The sequence below is a fragment of the Mesoplodon densirostris genome, chromosome 3, assembly GCF_025265405.1.
Source record: "Mesoplodon densirostris isolate mMesDen1 chromosome 3, mMesDen1 primary haplotype, whole genome shotgun sequence".
Lineage (NCBI taxonomy): Eukaryota > Metazoa > Chordata > Mammalia > Artiodactyla > Ziphiidae > Mesoplodon > Mesoplodon densirostris.
In genome coordinates this window covers 48,873,303-48,895,809 of record NC_082663.1, presented here as the reverse complement: position 1 = coordinate 48,895,809, position 22,507 = coordinate 48,873,303, and the positions used below count along the sequence as shown (strand labels likewise).

At 40.7% G+C, this 22,507-nt stretch overlaps 1 protein-coding gene across 2 annotated transcripts in view; it reads left to right on the top strand.

The window, feature by feature from the left end:
- The window catches only part of DEPDC1B (DEP domain containing 1B), a 105,871-nt gene continuing 83,364 nt past the window's right edge, over nt 1–22,507 (top strand). For both annotated transcript variants that reach the window (XM_060092917.1, XM_060092918.1), the window contains exons 1-2: nt 1–101; nt 9,991–10,256. In XM_060092917.1, coding sequence (XP_059948900.1) covers nt 54–101; nt 9,991–10,256 — 314 coding nt within the window. In that variant the 5' untranslated portion in view covers nt 1–53. The remainder of the gene's footprint in view (nt 102–9,990; nt 10,257–22,507) is intronic.

The following is a 22,507-nucleotide window of genomic DNA, read 5'->3' as shown; positions in this document are numbered from 1 at the left end:
GGACTCTCCGGAATCTGCGTTTGTGTGGCCGCGGCCGCCGCTGCGTGCGGGCCATGGAGCACCGCATCGTGGGGCCCGGTCCATACCGGGCCACCAGGCTGGTGAGTGTGCATGCCGGGATCTGGGCGAAGCGAGGCCCCGGCCTGAGTGCCGACTGCGTACTCGTCAGTCCTAGCTTCTCCAGGGCAGGCCGGGCCCGGGTCTGGAGGCGGGACGTGTTTCGGGTCGGGCGGCGGTATTCTGGACGACGCTCAAAGAAAAGCTAACGGGGCCTGGGGCCCAGCCCGTCCAGGGTGGGCGCAGCTTCGATCCCGAGACGTTGGCTGGGTTCTCGCCAATCAACGGCGCCTCCCTGTTTAAAGCGCCCGGAAGACCAGGGTGACACCCCTCTCCCCTCTCCTGTCGTCCGGAATCCAACGCCCCAGTCCGTAACTTTAGGGCCACTCGCCGCCTGGAGCGTGTCTCCGTCCCGAGTGTCACTTGTGGTGACACTTGAGGTTCTTTCTAACGGTGCCCAGAACAGAGGTGGATCGCCCTGGCCACATTTCCGGCTCCTGACGTTCCGGCTTTTTCTGTGAGCACCGACCTAAATGAGGAGGGTGGGCCCGGACTTATGGTTTGAAAGAGCCTTTGCAGACCTTGGTCCAGGATGCTGACTGTTTTCCTGGGAGAAGAGCTTTGGTAATCAGAGTTCTGAGGCGTACTTGATTTCTTTGTGACCTGGAGCAAGTGATTTTAGCGATTTCATAATGGAGTAAGTGGCGATAATTTGGTAATGTCTAGAGTAAGTTTTAGACAACTTTCTATGAAAGCTTAAAGGTGATTTGGGAGGAAAGGACTGCTCTCCTTGGTCTGTCAACACTTCTGGCCACAGCTAACTTAGGAATTAGGCTCATTGTTCTATGCACCCTAAGGGATATCCAGGAAAAGATGAGAACAGGATGGAAGGAGTTATTGTACTCATCTTTGCAAACAATGCACTACAGATACCCATAATGATTCATTCATTGAAAAAAAATTCAACACATATAAATTTAGGTTTTCCTTTGGACCTGCCTCTAAGAGATATGGACGGTGGTAGCAGGGAGCAAATAGGATTTTAAAAAACCTCTTTTCATATCTGCTTCCACTTCACAGTTGCCTCTACCCCTTGAAACCATCTGGGGTCAAGGCTATTGGTAGGTCCATCTTTTTTTTTTTTTTTTAACATATTTATTGGAGTATAATTGCTTTACAATGGTGTATTGGTAGGTCCATCTTTAAGGATGAGATATAGGTTGTGCTTTATCAGGGGCTTTCAAAAACTTTACTATTCTTTGTGGAGGGAAAATAACACTCCCTTACTGCCAATTTATTCACAGCACTAATGCAGGGGAAATAGAGAGAGACTCTGGATCTTGGGGTAACCAGTTCTCATTCTTCCAGCTTTAGACTAAAAAAATAAATTACATGATAATTGGAACTGTTTTTTTAATCTCATTCACAAAATTGTGTGAGGTACCACTTTTTATAGATGTAGAGTGCCTATGTGAAAGGCATTCTTGATTCTGAGTCACATTAAAATATTATCAAAGGAATTTACAAAGAAAAGTACCCTGTTCTTCAGAAGTCTTCAGTCCCCAAGAAGTGATAGTCAAGTCAGATTTAGTTAAGACTGATCAAGTTAAGTAGGAAATTAAATGTGAATAATTAATGAAAATACCTAAATATCACCACAATTTCCTAGGTAGTCAATTCAGTTCTCAACTTTATTCTATTTGAGAATCTTGATCGTAAACTAAGATTTTTGAAAACACAGAAAACAATAGCCATTTTTTTTTTTTTTTTCGGTACGTGGGCCTCTCACTGTTGTGGCCTCTCCTGTTGCGGAGCACAGGCTCCGGACGCGCAGGCTCAGCGGCCATGGCTCACGGGCCCAGCCGCTCTGCGGTATGTGGGATCTTCCCGGACCGGGGCATGAACCTGTGTCCCCTGCATCGACAGGCGGACTCTCAACCACCGCGCCACCAGGGAAGCCCCCATTTTTTTTTTCTTAAGTGAATATTACTGATTTATCAGTGATCTCTGTAGTCATTACAGGTACTTTCCCCTCATTGTAAAATCTCTGTCCCTGGACATAATTCAGTTGTGCTTTACAGCTTTCATCAGTTAAATCATAAACTTTGTGATTAGTCCTCTCTTTACTTACCTGCCCCAGCTCACCTTTCCTCCCTGGCTCCCAGCTTAGCATTTCCATCTTCTCCCAACATCATCCTCAACCTAATCTTCAGGAAAAGCTTGGGAAAAACCTATTGGTACACAAAGAGCAGGTGTTTACTTCCTCCTTTCATGGCTCACTATACTTTCTCAAACCATGTACAGCTCCATTTTCTAAGACACCAAAGTCTTATCTGAAAATAGCTTTTTATGGACTAGGTAAATTTCTATGCCCAAAATAAAATGACAGGCTCTGTAAGTCAATTCATGGTGAATATGGAAGCTAATTAGCAACTTATTCATCTTCACTGAAATAGCTTTCACTTTAACCCACATATTAAATAGTTCATTAGTTAAAAAGAAATAATGAGAGGGCTTCCCTGGTGGCACAGTGGTTAAGAATCCACCTGCCAAGGCAGGGGACACAGGTTCAAGCCCTGGTCCGGGAAGGTCCCACATGCCACAGAGCAACTAAGCCTGTGTGCCACAACTACTGAGCCTGCGCTCTAGAGCCCGCGAGCCACAACCACTGAGCCCACATGCCACAACTACTGAAGCCTGCGCGCCTAGAGCTCGTGCTCTGCAACAAGAGAAACCACGACAATGAGAAGCCCTCACACCACAACGAAGAGTAGCCCCCACTCACTGCAACTAGAGATAGCCCGTGCGCAGCAATGAAGACCCAACACAGCCAAAAATAAATAAATAAATAAATTAAAAAAAAAAGAATGAGAAAGAAAATTGCTTTTTCTGAAAACTGCTTAAATCTACTGATCCTTTCTTTGAACTTAATTCTGAGTTGTCTATATCTTCTGATGCAACTAGTAAACTTTAAAAGACCTACAGCCATCGTTGAATCTGAGTTTGAATGGACTCTAAAGATTATCTAGTCCAATTCCCTCATTTTATTGAGGCGTAAAGGGGTGAACTGACTTGATCAAGTTCACATTGCCAGTATGTGGCAAGTACACCTAGATCTAGCGTTTGCCTCTGAAGTCCCTGGCCAGGTGCTATATCATAATATTTTTGATATTAAGAAGTAAAGAAATGGAATAAATATTCAAGAGAAAAGAATAGGAAGCACATTTCAACACTCAGTATTTGTCACATTGTTAAGCAAAAACAGTTGTATGATTTTTTTAAATATAAATTTATTTTTATTTATTTTTATCTTTGGCTGTGTTGGGTCTTTGTTGCTGCGTGCCGGCTTTCTCTAGTTGCGGCGAGCGGGGGCTCCTCTTCCTCGTGGTGCCTGGACTTCTCATTCTCTTGTTGCAGAGCACCGGCTCTAGGCACGCGGGCATCAGTAGTTGTGGCACGTGGGCTCAGCAGTTGTGGCTTGTGGGCTTTAGAGCGCAGGCTCAGTAGTTGTGGAGCACAGGCTTAGTTGCTCCGCGGCATGTGGGATCTTCCTGGACCAGGGCTCGAACCCATGTCCTCTGCATTGGCAGGTGGATTCTTAACCACTGAGCCACCAGGGAAGCCCCAGTTGTATGATTCTTTATGCCTTAAACTAGCGGTTTGAAATAAACAAAAAATGTTTTTTTAATCACAAAACAAATCTGTTTTGTCCCCTTTGCTATAAAGATTCTCTCGTAATACGTCATTGAAACAATCACATTCTCAAGCTCTATCTAGTTCTTTGTTGACATAGGATATTTTCTTTCTAAATGTTACTGAGGATAGTGAGTTATTTTAAAGATAACTTTTTCTTTCTTGGCAGAGTAGCCAAATAACCACTGAATTATTTTTGGAAATAAGTGGGAGCAGAGATCATGGTCCTTGCTAGGTTTTGAAAATCTGAAGTGTCTCATGGATTGAGTAAATATCCTAATGTTAAATGCTATTAAAAATCAAAATAAATAAATTCAAAATTCTTTTTATGAGCTTTTCTAAAAAAGAGATATGAGGCTTTGATAAGGATGTCTTCTTAGAAATTTTCTAGTGTAAAATGAAAACTAGCTCTCACCAGAAGAGCTAAAAAACCAATCAGAATCCTAATAGATTTTTCCCCCCCTGTGTGGGGATGCATTGAGTAGAAAGCTCATACAGAAGATTAAAAGTGGAGGAATTAAAAGGTTTAAAAAAAGATGACTATAGGTGACTTTGACCTACCAGAAATTTAAATTTAGTATTAATAGACTGTAATCACACCAGTGTAGTATTGTTCAGGAATAGACAAATAGCTCAGTGGGATTAAAAAAAAAAGAGTTCAGAAACAGAATCAAGGACTTCCCTGGTGGTGCAGTGGTTAAGAATTTGCCTGCCAGTGCAGGCGAGCCCGGGTTCGAGCCCTGGTCCAGGAAGATACCACATGCCGTGGAGCAACTAAGCCTGTGCACCACAACTACTGAGCCTGCGCTCTAGAGCTCATGAGCCACAGCTACTGAGCCCGCGTGCCACAACCACTGAAGCCCGTGCACCTAGAGCCTGTGCTCTGCAACAAGAGAAGCCACCGCAATGAGAAGCCCATGCACCGCAACAAAGAGTAGCCCCCACTCACCACAACTAGAGAAAGCCCGTGTGCAACAACGAAGACCCAATGCAGCCAAAATAAATAAATAAATAAATAAAAATTAATTTAAAAAAACAAAATAAAAAGTTAAAAAGTAAAAAAAAATAATAAAGTAAAACATTAACAGTTTCAAAGTTCGTTCATAGCTGGCTATTAAAAAAAAAAAGAAACAGAATCAAGAAAGGTAGTATGTAAGGTAGCTTACTATTTCAGTTTAGTGAGAGAAGGGTAGCATAATTGACTACCATTTGGGAGAAAATAGAGTTGGAGATCTCCTCCCCACAGCATAAAAAATTTCAGTTGAAGATTCAAATATTAAAATCCCTGTAAAATATTAAAAGAAAAATTTGATAAATATTTTTAATATCTCAGGATAGGAAAACTTTCCTAATTGAGGGAGTAAACCCTGAAGCTATAAAGATAAGAAGATATATTTGTTTTCTTAAAATAATATAATCATCAGCAAAACTTTTATATAGCTAGAGACCAAATAAACAGATTGATAAGTCAGGGGAAAACATTTCTAATATATTTGAAAAAGGATTAATATTCCCTATTTATGTTAATTCAATACATATTTATTAAATACATGTACTGTATGTCAGGCAATGTCCTCAGTTGTGGGGGTACTGAACTGAGCAAAATAGAGTAACTTTCCTGACTTCTATGCACTTAGATTCAAATTCTAGATTTAAACAGTTCTTAAAATTAAGTAAAAGAGAAAGACAACCCAGAAGAAAAATAGCAAGTCTCAAATGAAGAAATAAAAATGACAGACGATAAAGGCAGGAAAATACAAACAAAATATAAAGATACCATTTCTTGTGTATAGATTGGCAGACAAAAGAATGATAATATCTAGAAATGGCCAGAGGTAAGGCAGCAGGCTCATACAGCATTGCTGGGAGTGTGAATTGCTACAACTGGTTTAAATAAGCTGATACCCTTTAGAAATCGGTTCTATCAAAAATAAATAAATAAAAGGATTTATACGTTAGGTTATGTAAACAAGGATATACTTGTGAAACAACAAACTGGAAACAGCTGCATGCCCATTAGTTGGAAAATGGTTGAATAAATTATGGAACTCATTCATTCATAAAATGGGCTATATCTATAGGTACTGACACAAAGATATCCTGGTATGTTTAATGCAAAGGCAAGTTGTAGGATAATATGTACAATATGGATGATCTCATTTCTTCAAAAAGGAAGCAAACAGCGACAGTGATAATAAACAATACATACATAAAAAGGGAAGGATTCTATATATGTGTGTGTATGATTAATAGATATGTGGGATTGGAGAGAGACAGGGCAGACTCTTTTGTATATATTTCTGCATTTAATTTGTTACAGTGTGCATTATTCTGTAATTAAAGTGGCAGTAGAGGAACTGCTAACCAGCTTGAGTCAAATAACAGGCATATTTACTTATATTTTGAAATATTGGGTCCCAGAGAGCTGTATCTTCATTCTTTTATTAAGTAATGCATAAAGTACTATGCATTAAGTTTATCAATCAACCTAAAATAAATAAAACTCTTTTTTATTAAATCTTTCCTCCCCATCTCCCAACATATATATATTAATCAGGACTGAAATGCAAGCTTGGTGTCAGCAGAGAACTGAAAAAAAGACCCAAACAACCAACGTTTAAAAATATGTGGAAATTGTTTAAAGCTATGTTGAAATTTGTAGGTTCTTGTTATAATGAAATGACCACTCAAGAAGGAGAGCATAGAGCAGGTTTCCAGATCCTATTATGAGACTAAATACCTGAGTGACATGTGCCAACTTGCCTGTCCTCTTTGGATCTTGATTTTGCCCCAAAGTTTCCTTCTAGCTCCAGAATAGATTGAACCTGTCGTTTGTTTTAAGAGATTATCCTGGGAATTTTATATATTCTCCTTACGCTTGAGGAATGCCTTATCTTTTACAGAGGGCTTTCGTAAGCATGATCTCACGAGAGACGTCACAGTAACCTGGTCAGGGAGGTGGACAGAGAGTGAACTTAAATCAACGTTCATGGGCTCTTCCTGGGCTCTCTTTCTGCTGTTCATTATTTCATTCTAGCCAGTTTGCCCTGCTTCTCCTCTGTTTACATTCAAGTCCCTCTTTCATCCACTCACTTCGTTTCTTCTTCGGCTACCCTCCTTAATCTCTTCCACATTCAGTTTACCAGCACAATCAGCTAGTTCATATTTATCAACTTTCAGGTTGGTAATTTAAAATTGTGGATTGCTCTCAAGGAGGATTTTAATATATGAGTGTGTGTGTGTGTGTGTGTGTGTGTATGTGTGTTTTGTTTTTAGCCCTTTATTCTGCATAACATGTACAGAAAAGCACACAAATTATAGGCGTACAACTCAGTGCATTTTTACAATGTGAGCGCCCCATTTAGCCAATGCCCAGGTCAAGAAATATGACATTACCAGCAGCCCAGATGTCCCTCTGCCCCTCCCAGTCTCCACCTCCATACAAATTAACCACTATTTTGATTCCTAATACCATGGATTAGCTTTTGTCTGCTTTTAAACTCTATGTAAATACAATCATATAGTACTTTTCCTATCTGGCCTTCTTATATCAATTATATTTTATCTAAGTTATTCATCTATGTTATTGCATGTAGCAATAGTTCATTCTCATTGCTGTGCAGCATTCCATTGCATGAATCAATTTGCTTATCTGTTCTTATGTTGGTGGATATTTGGGTTGTTTTTGTCTATTAAGATAGTGCTATTATGAACAGGGTGGCTTTTGGTGAACATATTTCTGTGACATATATACTTAAGAATGGAATTGCTGGGTTATACGGTGTGCATATAATTTCCAGTTGTTCCACGTTCCCTTGGTAACACTTAGTATTGCCTGTCTTTTTCATTTTAGCCATTCTGTAGGCATGTAGTGGTATTGCATTATAGATTTCTTTTACATTTCACTGCTAATTAATGAGATTGAATATCTGCATATGTTATGGTAAATTTGGAGGTTCTTTTATGTGAAGTGCCTGTTTAAGTGTTTTTCCATTTTTCTATGGAATGTCTGTCCTTTCTTGATTTGAATTTTTTGTTTTGTTTTAGAAATTCTGAGGCTTCCCTGGTGGCGCAGTGGTTGAGAGTCCGCCTGCCGATGCAGGGGACACGGGTTTGTGCCCCAGTCCGGGAAGATCCCACATGCCGCAGAGCGGCTGCACCCGTGAGCCATGGCCGCTGAGCCTGCGCTCCGCAACGGGAGAGGCCACAACAGTGAGAGGCCCGCGTACCGCAAAAAAAAAAAAAAAAAAAAGAAATTCTGGTTATAGGTTATCTTGCTCTACAGCTTGTATTGTTTTTGTGTGTGGTTTTAAGAAAGTTAAAAAAAAAGTTTAAATCTGGTCCAACTTAATTTGGAGCATGGCTTATAGTAGTGTCAAATGAAGTACAAAGATTGATATGCATAGGACAAAAAGATATTTGAGTTTGGCCAGGAGAAAGACATGACTGGGAGTCAAAGTAGAATTAAGTTGCATGAAGTTAGGGGGTAGTTAAAAAAAAAATAAGGAAAGTGAAAGGCCAGTTAGGCGTTTGCTTGTTGAGTACCAAATGTGTGTTTGTTGTGCCTGGTGCTGCACATCCAGGGTGCCTGCTTGCACAGACCCTACCTGGGCCCTTGAAGCACCTGGTGTTGTATACTCAGGAATGATTACTGTGGCTGAGAAAGTTAGCCATCAAAGGGAGAAGAGAAATGGGACAACAGGTGCAGAGGTGATTGGGCAGTAGAGCATATGAAGAGAAACCTGGAAGAAGAGGCCTGGTTGGAAGAGAAGACAAGGAACCAGTGTTGGGCAAAATAAAAAGAATATGCTGAGGTCAGAACTATCACTGAAAGAAAAAGGTGAAACCAGAAGAGCTGATTTCAGTAGGAAGGTAGGTGAAAAATAAGGTTCTGAGTCTGTAAAGTGATAGACTTGAAAGAGGAGCATGAGAAGAGAGAGAATGGTTATGAGAGTAAGACTGAGTTTTCGGGACTTTTAGGAGGAATGGTGGGAAGACGAGGGTCCTAAGAAAATGTTGGAGTAATTATGCAGGAAGAACACCATATGTGAACATTTCATTTAATTTAGGGATGGCTGATGATGGCTTGGATGTCTAGATTTTTTAAAAAATTAATTAATTTACTTATTTTTGGCTGTGTTGGGTCTTCGTTGCTGCGCGCGGGCTTTCTCTGGTTGCGGCGAGCGGGGGCTACTCTTCCGTTGTGGTGCGCAGGCTTCTCATTGTGGTGGCTTCTCTTGTTGTGGAGTACGGGCTCTAGGCATGCGGGCTTCAGTAGTTGCAGCATGAGGGCTCAGTAGTTGTGGCTCATGGGCTCTAGAGCTCAGGCTCAGGAGTTGTGGCACACGGGCTTAGTTGCTCTGCGGCATGTGGGATCTTCCCGGACCAGGTAGATTTTTTTAAAATAGGAAAATATAATGCAGAATTTTTAAACATGCTTTGACACCAGGCACTGTATTTTATGCATCTCCCTTTTCCTCTCCCCATACAGTGCCTTTCGTGTAACAAACAGTAAATACTTGCTGAATGAGGTAAACTTGTATTAAACACAGGGCTCTAAGAAGTGAATTATGAATATTGAGCTCAGTTTTACGATTATTTTTGTTCATATGTTTCTCATTAATGTAAAAATCCGTTAAGTTCACATCATTGGACAACTTGATGGCAACATCTCCAGTAAATATTTATTGCATGAATAAATGCATTTGTAAAAGTTACTTTCTCTTTAGCGTGTAAAGGTTGTAAATAAAAAAAATTTCAAGGCTCCGTCTGTTATTAAGGCAGTCTTTTACTTATTTATTTTTATTAAAAAATTTATTTATTTTTGGCGGTGTTGGGTCTTCATTGCTGCACATGGGCTTTCTCTAGTTGCGGCGAGAGGGGGCTACTCTTCGTTGCGATGCGCGGGCTTCTCGTTGCGGTGGCTTCTCGTTGCGGAGCATGGGCTCTAGGCACGCAGGCTTCAGTAGTTGTGGCTTGTGGGCTCTAGAGCGCAGGCTCAGTAGTTGTGGTGCATGGGCTTAGTTGCTCCACAGCATGTGGGATCTTCCCCGACCAGAGCTCGAACTTGTGTCCCCTGCATTGGCAGGCAGATTCTTAACCATTGCTCTACCCGGAAGTCCCCTTAAGGCAGTCTTTTAAATGGAAAAACTGCATTCATTGTCTTAAATATTTGGGATGTAATAACCTTGTAAAAAACTCAATCGATCACTAAATGCCTTCCTCTCTTTTTGCCCCTAGTGGAATGAAACAGTCGAGCTTTTTCGCACCAAGATGCCGTTACGGAAACATCGCTGTCGTTTCAAAAGTTATGAACATTGCTTCACAGCGGCCGAAGCTGTGGATTGGCTACACGAGCTGTTGAGGCGCAGCCAAAACTTTGGCCCCGAAGTCACCCGCAAACAGACGGTCCAGCTGCTAAAAAAATTCCTGAAGAATCACGTTATTGAAGACATCAAGGGAAAATGGGGCCAGGAAGACTTTGAAGACAACCGTCACTTGTACAGGTAATGGCAACAAGTCAGCCCCGAAGGGGAGGAGTTTGGGGAGGACCAGTGGATCTGGTCAGTCTATTGAAACTTGCTCATGTGAAAGAACTTACTTGTCCGTGGGCGTGATGCTTCTACTTGTGATTTGTTGGGTGGAGAACTGAATCTGCTGCTACCGTAGAATTGATTGCAGTTTTTCTTGGTGCTCTTTTCTTCATAGAGCACCCCTTAAGTAGTCTTTGGTTGCAGTGGCTTTTCAGTAAGGAAGACTTTTTGTGCCTTTTGCACACTGGGAGGATGGCTATAGTAGCTTAGTACCTCTCCTGGGGAACCTGAAAGGGTGAAACAGTAGTTCTGGCTTGCACCTTTCTGAGCAGTGTGAAGGTGTGTGTTCAGGGGGTTAGTGGCAGAGGCGTCTGATCTTTAAGTGGAGCTCAGGTCTATCTATAATGAAGAGTTGTACTAGAATTCCCCGATGTCTCAGATTAACCCTGCGGTGCATGTCTGCTTTTCCCTAAACATTTTTGCTCATGTTTTAGTGCTGTTTTATGACTGCTCACTTACTACCCAATAATCTGAGGGCAAGGATGTCTCTCTGCTGACACTTCTGTCCTCACTGCATGCTAGCCTGTTTCACTGCTGGAGGTGGAGGAGACTTGCCTAGGATTCTGGGAATGGGAGAGTACTAAAGAGGAATGAAGTCACAGGAGTCCAGAAAAGAGGAATTGCTGAGCTATCTACAGAGAGGGCTACCAAAGTGCTAAGAACCTGAGAGGTATTAAATGAAGAAACGAAGATGATGGGCCCTTAATATTTGCTGCCTTTTACTCCAACAGAAGAATAAGGAATTCTCTTATAGCACATTCAGTGAGGCATTTTGGGGCCACTGGGACACCTGGGTTTGAGCAGAGAAAACGTGACTGTTTCCTGTCTGAGTCATTTCTTTGGTTCCTTTGGGGACTAGCAGCTGAGAAAGGCTGCAGAGCAAGGTGAGGGTGGTCACCAGCACCAAGGCTACGGCCAGACAACTTTGTATGTTTAGGATCTAACTTTGTCAGGGAATTTCATCAGCAATCTCCCTCTTCTAGATGTCAAGATTGTCAGCTGGGCAATTAATTGTCTCTCCATTTGGCAGTTATTTCGGGCTTGCTGATCCAACTTTTAATTGAATCTTGGGTGATTTTAGCCCGTTCTGATACCATAGTGCTTGTTAGTATCAGGCAGTGGAAACTCTATCCTTGGTTCCACATGCCATACTTCATTGGGGATTCTTTTTTTTTTTTTAATTGCCTATTTTTAAAATTGAAGTGTAAGTTGATTTACAATATTATATTAGTTTCAGATGTACAGCATCTTACTAAGTTCTTACTTAGAACTTTCTTAGACCTTAGTTCTAAGGTCTAAGAAAGGAACTGATACCAACAACACCTGTGATGTGCCAGACTCCTTGCACAGTCGTCATGGAACTCAGCACCTGTAGATGTTGGTGGTATTATCTTGATCTTAAAGATTAGGAAATTAATGAGGCCAAAGTTACTGACTTGTCCAAAGTCACTCAGGTAGTAGTAAGAGTCAGGATTTAAACTGAGGTCTCTATCTCTGAAGCCTGTGTTCTTGTGGCGTGTCAAACTGCCTCCATTGCCACGGCATGAGGTTGACTAGCTTATTAAATAAACTGATGACCAAATGAGTAAACAGAATCATAAACAAGAAATATTTAGTGTAGTCAACACACGTTCATATATTCACAGAATTCCAGTAATGTATTAAGTACTATGTAATACATATTAAATGATCAGCTGTCTTCTCAAATAAAGGAGGTAAGGTAAACATAATCAGCTTAAACACTTACATAAATATAGCAGGGGATAGGTGGTTTCCTGGGTCTGTGAATTACAGAAAGGCATAGTTAGAGAAAGCAACATGAAATATAAAGACTTAAGAGTATTTTTTAAAGACAGAAATTACACACACACACACACACATACACACACACCACAGGAGAATTTTATAACAGAAATGATGAGTGAAGCTTTTATTTTGGAATGTGTCAAATCTTATTTTTAGTTCAAAAACATGTCATATTTGCTGTGTGACTGCATTTACATTTGTTAACTATGATTTTATGTTTCAAGAATCCAAGAGTTAAGTATAGAAAGTAGGGGGAAATAGTGAATTTTTGTGTGTAAGGAAGGAAAGTAAGATCCTAATATCCGAATGTCCCTAACAGAGGAGATTTTGCAGAGGAGGACCCAGAGCTATCTACTGAACCACTCTTTGCTGTTAGTATCATGGGGGACTAGAAAGAGAGCTGGACTGGCTGCCGGTGGAGACAATTTTAGATCTCACTAAAGGGTCCTCGTAGCCGAGCCACATGCTGTCATCTGTGTCTAACAAAGCTTCGTGGCCCCAGACTTTGGATGAAGAGAACCAGTGATACTACCTTGTATTTTTATAAGAAATTTCAGTTTATGAAGCAATTCTTTATGATCTCATTTGATCTTCGTGACAACCCCGTATGGTAGACAGGGTGGATAGTTCACCCTCAGAGAACTAGACAGTTGTCTCTTTGAAACCTCTAAGCAAAACAGTAAATTCCATGGTGATCATTGAATCGGCCCATTTATGTATGGGAACAGATAGTTACATAGGATTATTTAAACCTAACGAAGTGGATTATATAGAATTTAATTATATAGAAATAGAAGTGTGTATTATGATCATTGCTTGTTTTGAACTATTAAATGAGGAAAGTGTTTGGCCTATTTTAGATCTTTAGCAGGATGGGTCCTTGGTCTGGAGCCTCCACCGGGCCCTTGCCCTGTTCTTACTACTGATGCCAGCTCTGGTATGCAGTTGTAACCAAGGTGTTCATGGCTTACAGATAGAAATTCACTGGCTCGGGTGTAGTGCTTGTGATCTAATGTGCAGGGAACCATTTTCTTTTTATTTTCCTACTTCTTCCTGTTCCTTTTTTTCTTTCCTTCTCCATTTCTTTCTCTGTTTATACCACTTTATGTGTATGACTGGCATGTTCCCACTTCTTTCCCCTTTTCTTTTTCTTCTACTTCATTTCTCTCTCCTTTTCTTTCTGTCTTTTCCCTCATATTTGCTTTTTTTTCTGGCTTATTTCCAAAATGTTTAATTTGAACCTAAAATTTGTTATGTAGATTTTGTCAGCTTTCTTGAACGTGACTTACCCTGTTCTTTATTTAAAAAGCAGGAGCCATGCTACCCAGTTTTAAGACTTACTCTATAAAATCACAGTAATGAAGACTGGTGTTGGTGAAGGGCTGCATGGACGCTTGGGTCAGTGGAACAGAACAGAGTCCAGAAACACACACAAACATGGCCAGTTGATTTTTGACAAAGATGTAAAGGTAACTTAAAGGAAAAAGATTAGTCTTTTCAGCAAATGATGTTGGAACAATTGGAAGGCAGCTATGCTTACCACTATACCACCAACGCTCACAATGTCGGGACAGTTGGACATCTATTCATCTACATGCAAAAAAATGAACCTCCAAACTAAACCTCATTTTTTTAATACAGAAATTCATTCATAGAATTCAATGTAAAACTAAAAAAATTTTAGAAAAACAGGAGAAAATCTTTATGCCCTGGGGTTAGGCAAGGAGATTTTAGACATGACACCAAAAGCATGATTTATAAAAGAGAAAACATGATAAAATGGACTTCATCAAAATTAAAAACTTTTGCTGCGTGAAAGGCACTGTTAAGAGTATGAGAGGACAAGCGAATGTTGGGGAGAAAATATTTGTAAATCGCATATATGACAGTGAACTGGTATCAAGGATATATAAAGAATTCACAAAACTCAACTGTAAGAAAACAAACAACTCAACAAATAATAGATTTGAAAAGACATTTCATCAAATATATAAAGACGCTTCATCAAAAATATACAGACAGCAAATAAGCACTTGAGAAGATGTTTAACATCATTAGCACTAGGGAAATGCAAATTAAAACCATGGTGAGATACCACTGCATATCTAGTAGAATGGCTAAAATAAGAATACTAATAACGCCAAAATCAAGAGAGGATGCAGAGCAATTGGAAATCTCCCCCATTGATGGTGGGAAGCCTAGATTGGTAGTCACTTTGGAAAACAGTTTGGCAGTCTTTTTTAAAGTTAAACACGTACTTATATATGACTTCGTATTCCTGCTCCTGGGCATTTACCCTGGAGAAATGAAAACTTATGTTCACACAAAAACTTGTATGTGAATATATATATTTTTAACATCTTTATTGGAGTATAATTGCTTTACAATGGTGTGTTAGTTTCTGCTTTATAACAAAGTGAATCAGCTATACGTATACATATATCCCTATATCCCTTCCCTCTTGCGTCTCCCTCCCTCCCACTCTCCCTATCCCACCCCTCTAGGTGGTCACAAAGTACCGAGCTGATCTCCCTGTGCTATGCGGCTGCTTCCCACTAGCTATCTATTTTACGTTTGGTAGCGTATATATGTCCATGCCACTCTCTCACTTCATCCCAGCTTACCCTTCCGTACCTGAATATTTATAGCAGCTCTGTTAATTCAAATGTTCCTATGGGTGAATGGATAAACACTGAACATCTATATGGAACGTTTCTGTGCATATCCAGTGCAGTGGGAGGTGTGACTAAGGGGAGGAGGGAGGTTTTTTGTGAATAATTGAATTGTTCTGTTTGCAGACTGTGATGGTGGTTTTACAAAGTGTATATGTGTGTTAAAATTGATAGAGCAGTACACACACACACACACACACAAGAAAAGAATACATTTTACTATATGCTAATAACATTTTTTTAATGCTGGAGATTTGAAAAGTCTCTATTTTTACCTCTAGTGAAAGAAATCCAAATTTACATTGATTGAGGTATATGGCCCTTTAGTCATTTTCTGTGGCTGTGGGAAAAAGTCTTTATTATTACCCTATAGGTCTTTTGAAGGGGCCAATAGGAACTTCTTCAAGTTAATGGACTATTGGCTCCCTCTAGTGGACACCTTTTGTTTTTATAGTAAAGCTTAAAATTATGATTGTGAGTTTTGTTTTTCTTTTGTTTTTATTCATTTCCTCAAGTCCTGAGTTTTTATCCTGTGATAGTTGGATAAATTTTGTACATTTCCTATGCATCAGTTTTTTTCATCTATAAAATCACAGGGCTGACTTGTAGCTCTCATTTCCTTCAAATAATGATCAACACTATTTCACTGAGCAAACTGTGAAAGGGGCTTTGGAGAGATTAGGAGGGGTGGGCTGGAATATTTTAAAAATTAAAAAAAAAATGACAGGGCTGGACTAGATCTTTAAGGTGTTTTTCCATTCTAAACTTTTATGGTTCCAAATATTGAGTTACTTATCATAGGTGTTTTCCAAGTCCTAGGCGATGTAGAAGATATGAAAGAAATGTAACATTCTTTTCCTCCCTACTTTTGCAATCTCTTTTGAGAGAGAGTATGCATATATAAAAAAGATATGTAGCAGAACCAAGGCAGTATTGAATTTATTAACCAAAATGAACCTGTAACAAAAGCTTAGAGGTACTACACTGGCAGTCCTTGGGTTGACACAGCTGTTTTGTTTAACTGGCATTATGTTTTTAATCATTGAAATTTTTTTCCCATTTTTGTTTTTCAGTTTTGTGTATTTTGTGAAGGTAATACATTCATGTGTTTCAAAAGTTACAAAGTACAAAAGAGTATATACATAAAAATTTCCCTTCTACCTTGCTCCCCCAGGTGGGGTTCAGGCCTTGAACTTGCATTGAAGCTTTCTTATTTTTATTATTTATTCTCAGGTTGTTTTGTTTTTTTTTTATACCTTAAATGCTACTTTGTCCTGGATGAGAAGAAGCTAAATAACTTTCAAATGCACAATAGAAATAGAGTGGGGGGTAGAGGGGGAAGAGCAGGATAGAAAATAGTTTATTCTTACTTTTTCCCATGTAAAGGCTCAAGCAAAAAAATATAGAAAAGTCACAATGTTAACAGTAGTTATTTCTGGATAGAGGGCTTAAAGACAGCATAAATTATTTTCTCTCCTTAATTTTACACATTGAATACATATTGCTTTTATTTTCAATTTTTAAAATCATTCCAGTAAAAGAGTAATCGATAAATTGTATTGTTTGGAAGTTTACAATGATAAGATGACTTCTTTTAGGCACCTCTGCTCTATACCAGTACCCCACTTGCTCCTGGATTCTGTGGACTAAGAATGCTGCCTGCCATTATCAGTAAACAAAGGATGTTGCAGCCATCGAGTGATCAGCCACTTCAGCCACCTTGTTGAGCCCTGAGGGGACTCAGGATGGGAGAGCACAGGATACTGACCCCAGATAGCTAAGGTGCATGTCAAAGGGATGATTTCAGTGAGCCCAGACTCTTGCATCTTCCCATACATAGAAAAACGCCAAGTTAATTAACTTGAGATATGTGGTTTTCTTTAATTAATCTTTTGATGTTCCCACTATCTGGACTTTGTTACAAAACTCCTATATATCTTGGCTCTCCCCTTCCCTCTTCAGAGCAGTTTCTCAGAGCTATCTGAGAGGCTGCCTTCGAGGCTTGAAGTCCTGAGAAAGTTCGCCAAATAATACATGATTCTGAAGTTTTAGGTCGTCCATTTTTTTCAGTCGTCAGTAGTAAAAATTCATCCGGAAGAGAGAAGGCAGAAAAGTAGCCCCCAAAATCTTGGGCAACAAGACCTTTTGCTTTATCAGAAACTAAAATGCCATAGGGCTAAACAGTGTGATAATAGACCTGGAATAAATAAATCTGGAACTGACTAGAGTAGAGAAAAAACAAACTCTCCACCCAGTTCCCTTCCCCACAGGCACGTAATGTTATTAGCTTGTAACACAGCGTCTTAAAAAATTGTGAACCTGCAAGTCTTTAATTGGAGCAAATTCCCCCCAGTTGCCGCCCTTCCCACCACTTCACTACGTCATACCAGACTGTAGCATGGTAATGTTGTCTGTGTCGGTCAGTGCAGGAATTGTGTTTGTGACCCAGTCGGTGTGGACTGGAGTTCTGTGAGATCTCCTGGAGGAGGGAGGTGGAGGACGTCCATCTGGGTCCTGAGAATGGGATAGGGTCTGGATGATCAGATGGGATGGGAAGGGGGAGCACATTTCAGGTGACAGGACCACGGCTCTCAGTCAGATATACCTAAGTCGGCTTCACTGGGAGAAGAGGGAGGAAAGTAGCCTCGCTGGAGAAGAAGTTTTAGGTCAGGAAGTCATAGGGCTAAATTTGGTGGTGTTTCTTAAATACCTGGCTATGGAGTTGACATTTATGTAAAAGGAAAAGGCAGCCAAGGTCCGTGTTTTGAGTAGGAATGACGTCTGTGTTCTAGAATGGAGTTAATTGGACTTCCCTGGTGGTCCAGTGGTTAAGACTGTGCTTCCACTGCGCGGGGGCATGGGTTCGATCTCTGGTCAGGGAACCAAGATCCCACATGCCGTGCCGTGTGGCCAGAAAAAAGGGAATAGAATAGAGTTAATTGAACAGTAGTAATAGAATAGATTTTTAAGGCAGTGAAACTGGTGAGGTTTTTAAGGTAAATGGCGGGGGTGATGTTGCCTGGATGAGAATGCCAGCCATGGGGCTGAAAAAGAAGGAAGGGCCCACATTTTATAGTCAAATTCCAGGCTAGACCCTAACTGCTCCATAGACCTTCTGGTTTGCCTGAAGTCTGACATTATTTATTTATTTATTTATTTTTTATTTTAATATTTTTTTGCGGTACGCGAGCCTCTCACTGTTGTGGCCTCTCCCGTTGCAGAGCACAGGCTCCGGATGCGCAGACTCAGCGGCCATGGCTCACGGGCCCAGCCGCTCCACGGCATGTGGTATCTTCCTGGACCGGGGCACGAACCCATGTCCCCTGCATCGGCAGGTGGACTCTCAACTACTGCGCCACCAGGGAAGCCCAAGTCTGACATGTTTTAAATGTATTATTCATTAGTCTGAAATTGCTATTTTCATTTAGAACCTTTGTTGATGTTTGGCATTTTCTTTTATTGAGGCCTGGAATGTAACTCAAGTCTTTTCAAGGCTACTGTCAATCCATAATACCTTGCAGTTCTTCTGGCACATCTACAGTGTTTAGTGGGCGTTTAAATCTTCGGAATGGCTTTGTTCCTATTTAATGTCTCAAGGAGTTTGGAGCCGCCGGAGCTGGAGCTGGGTGAGTGTCTCAGAGTCTCGGTCCCCATACCTCCCACAAGGCTCAAGAATGAATGTCCACATCTCACAGTGTCATAGCTGTGGGATAATGATGGAGAAATATATAGTAGAGGGCACTTCCCTGGTGGCGTGGTGGTTAAGAATCCTTCTGCCAATGCAGGGTACACGGGTTTGATCTCTGGTCCGGGAAGATTCCACATGCCGCGGAGCAACTAAGCCCGTGCACCACAACTACTGAGCCCACGTGCTGCAGCTACTGAAGCCTGTGTGCTCTAGGGCCCGTGTGCTGTAACTACTGAGCCCACATGCTGCAACTACTGAAGCCCGTATGCCTAGAGCCCGTGCTCCGCAACAAGAGAAGCCACCGCAATGAGAAGCCCGTGCACCGCAATGAAGAGCAGCCCCCGCTCACCACAACTAGAGAAAGGTCATGCACAGCAATGAAGACCCAACGCAGCCAAAAAAAAAAGAAAAAAAGAAAAATATACAGTAGATGTTTGGCTATTTTTTGCTGCCACGACTTCTAGACTCCTCTTCTAGTTTGTGGGATTCCTTGTTTGTGTGAGCCTTGGTGGGAAGGAGGGCCCCGCCCCCAGTGGAAGCCTAGGCAGGTGAGACGCTCTCTCCCTGCCCTTGAGCAGTTACGGTGCAGGCACATGTCCTACACTTGGCTGTTGGTATGTTACTACCTAGGACTTTGGACAGCTTAGAGTTTGTTGCGATAGCAGTGGTGGCCTGCAGGAGCAAGGACAAGCAACCCTGGTGCCAGCAGTGGCTTTCATACTAGCCTGTCACTTGTGGTTCCTGCTGTGTGTGCTGTGGGGCTTCCTTTTGTCTCAGCTTTTTTTTTTTTTTTTTTTTTTTTTAACTTTCTGATCCTGGTTTTCCAGCTCTCCTATTGATTTTGTGACCTACTAGGATATCTTCAAACTCCTTTCTGGTTAAATTAGCCAGAATTGGTTTCTGCAACCGAGAACTCAGACTGATATAACAAGCAATGCCTATAGAGGTAGTAAAACTGGGGCAGCTCTTTGGGCCTAGGAAATAGTGCCACAATTTCTGTGTGTATTGGGACCGCCTGAGAGCTAAGCACCAGATCAGATTGGCCTGTAGCAATCAGAGAAAAGGAGATGGAGCTCAGGATCCCTGAGGCACAGGAATGGAGTCTACTATGAATAATGGCTACACATGGCGGGGGTGGGGGGGGCTGAAAGTTCTGTACTGGGCTGTTTAGTCTAACTGATTCTCACGGAGGTTGCAGATGGTAACTGCTGTCTTTGGATGTAAAAGATGCCAGTATGGTGCATTAAATAGAAGGTTGAAGTAGATTGCCCTCACTCACAAAAGGCAACTCCTGGTAACTGATAAACTTTTGTTTTGTAACATCCTTTCTTAGGCTTTTTGGTGATTAACTTGTGAAAATTTCAAACTTGTGATTTATCTATCTTGGTCTTTCATTTGTGGTCATAGTTACACGTTCCCTATCAGGTTACTTTATCCTTCCCTTTATATTTGTTTGTTTTATCCACTTGGTCTTCACCAACTTGCTCTTGAAATTCTTTTTTTCTTTAATCCTTACCCAGCTTTCTTTCCTATGAGTTTATGATACCTGGTTATTATCATTAATAGAGAATGATGCATCATTAGTAGGGAATGGGGCAATGGAATTCAGAAAAATCAAAGGAGCTTGGCTTACTGAATGCTCCAATTTCAGATGGAGACAAAGCTCTTTAGGCCAGAGAAGGTAGATTGAACAGGGGTAGTTCTCAAATACTGTTGACCTTGAAACAAAATATAGTTGACCCTTGAAAAATGCAGGGGTTAGGAGCGCCGACCCCCTGCACAGTCAAAAATCCGAGTATAACTTTTTTCTTTTGCTCTCCGTATCTCCACATTTGCAGATTCAAGCAACTGCAGATTGTGTTGTGCTGCGCTTTGTATTTTATTTTTTTTTAGTGTGTGTGTGTTTTTTTTTTGGCGGTACGTGGGCCTCTCACTGTTGTGGCCTCTCCCGTTGTGGAGCACAGGCTCCGGACATGCAGGCTCAGCAGCCATGGCTCATGGGCCTAGCCGCTCCGCAGCATGTGGAACCTTCCCGGACCGGGGCTCGAACCCTTGCCCCCTGCATCGGCAGGCGGACTCTCAACCACTGCGCCACCAGGGAAGCCCTTTAGTGTGTATTTTATTTTATTTTTTTGAAGTTTTGAATTTTATTTATTTTTTTATACAGCAGGTTCTTATTAGTTATCCATTTAATACATATTAGTGTATACATGTCAATCTCAATCTCCCAATTCATCACTACCCGCCCACTTTCCCCCGTTGGTGTTCATACGTTTGTTCTCTACATCTGTGTCTCAATTTCTGCCCTGCAAACCGGTTCACCTGTACGATTTTTCTAGGTTCCACATATATGTGTTAATATACGATATTTGTTTTTCTCTTTCTGACTTAGTTCACTCTGTATGACAGTTTCTAGATTCATCCATGTCTCTACAAATGACCGAGTTTCGTTCCTTTTTATGGCTGAGTAATATTCCATTGTATATATGTACCACATCTTCTTTATCCATTCGTCTGTCGATGGGCATTTAGGTTGCTTCCAGGACCTGGCTATTGTAAATAAGGCTTCAATGAACATTGAGGTGCATGTGTCTTTTTTTTTTTTTAAACATGGTCTGGATCCCTGCTCTGCTTTCTCTCTCCTGGAAACAGCCATTTTTCTTTTTTAAAAATTAATTAATTAATTAATTAATTATTTTATTTTTGGCTGTGTTGGGTCTTTGTTTCTGTGCGTGGGCTTTCTCTAGTTGCACAGCGAGCGGGGGCCACTCTTCATCGCGATGCGTGGACTGCATGTGTCTTTTTGAATTATGGTTTTCTCTGGGTATATGCCCAATAGTGGGATTGCTGGGTCATACGGTAATTCTATTTTTAGTTTTTAAAGGAGCCTCCATACTGTTCTCCATAGTGACTGTATCACTTTACATTCCCACCAACAGAGCAAGAGTGTTCCCTTTTCTCCAGCATTTGTTGTTTGTAGATTTTCTGATGATGCCCATTCTAACTGGTGTGAGGTGATACCTCATTGTAGTTTTGATTTGCATTTCTCTAATAATTAGTGATGTTGAGCAGCTTTTCATGTGCTTCTTGGCCATCTATATGTCTTATTTGGAGAAATCTCTATTTAGATCTTCTGCCCATTTTTGGTTTGGGTTGTTTGTTTTTTTAATATTGAGCTTCATGTGCTGTTTGTATATTTTGGAGATTAATCCTGTGTCCGTTGATTTGTTTGCAAATATTTTCTCCCATTCTGAGGTTTGTCTTTTTGTCGTTTGTAGTTTCCTTTGCTTTGCAAAAGCTTTTAAGTTTCATTAGATCCCATTTGTTTATTTTTGTTTTTATTTCCATTTCTCTAGGAGGTGGGTCAAAAAAGATCTTGCTGTGATTTATGTCAAAGAGTGTTCTTCCTATGTTTTCCTCTAAGAGTTTTATAGTGTCTGGTCTTACATTTAGGTCTCTAATCCATTTTGAGTTTATTTTTGTGTATGATGTTAGGGAGTGTTCTAATTTCATTCTTTTACATGTAGCTGTCCAGTTTTCCCAGCACCACTTATTGAAGAGGCTGTCTTTTCTCCATTGTATATCCTTGCCTCCTTTGTCATAGATTAGTTGACCATAGGTGCGTGGGTTTATCTCTGGGCTTTCTATCCTGTTCCATTGATCTATATTTCTGTTTTTGTTCCAGTACCATATTGTCTTGATTACTGTAGCTTTGTAGTATAGTTTGAAGTCAGGGAGTCTGATTCCTCCAGCTCTGTTTTTTTCCCTCAAGACAGCTTTGGCTATCTGGGGCCTTTTGTGTCTCCATACAAATTTTAAGATATTTTTGCTCTAGTTCTGTAAAAAATGCCATTGGTAATTTGATAGGGATTGCATTGAATCTGTAGATTGCTTTGGGTAGTATACTAATTTTCACAATATTGATTGTTCCAATCCAAGAACATGGTATATCTCTCCATCTATATGTATCATCTTTAATTTCTTTCATCAGTGTCTTA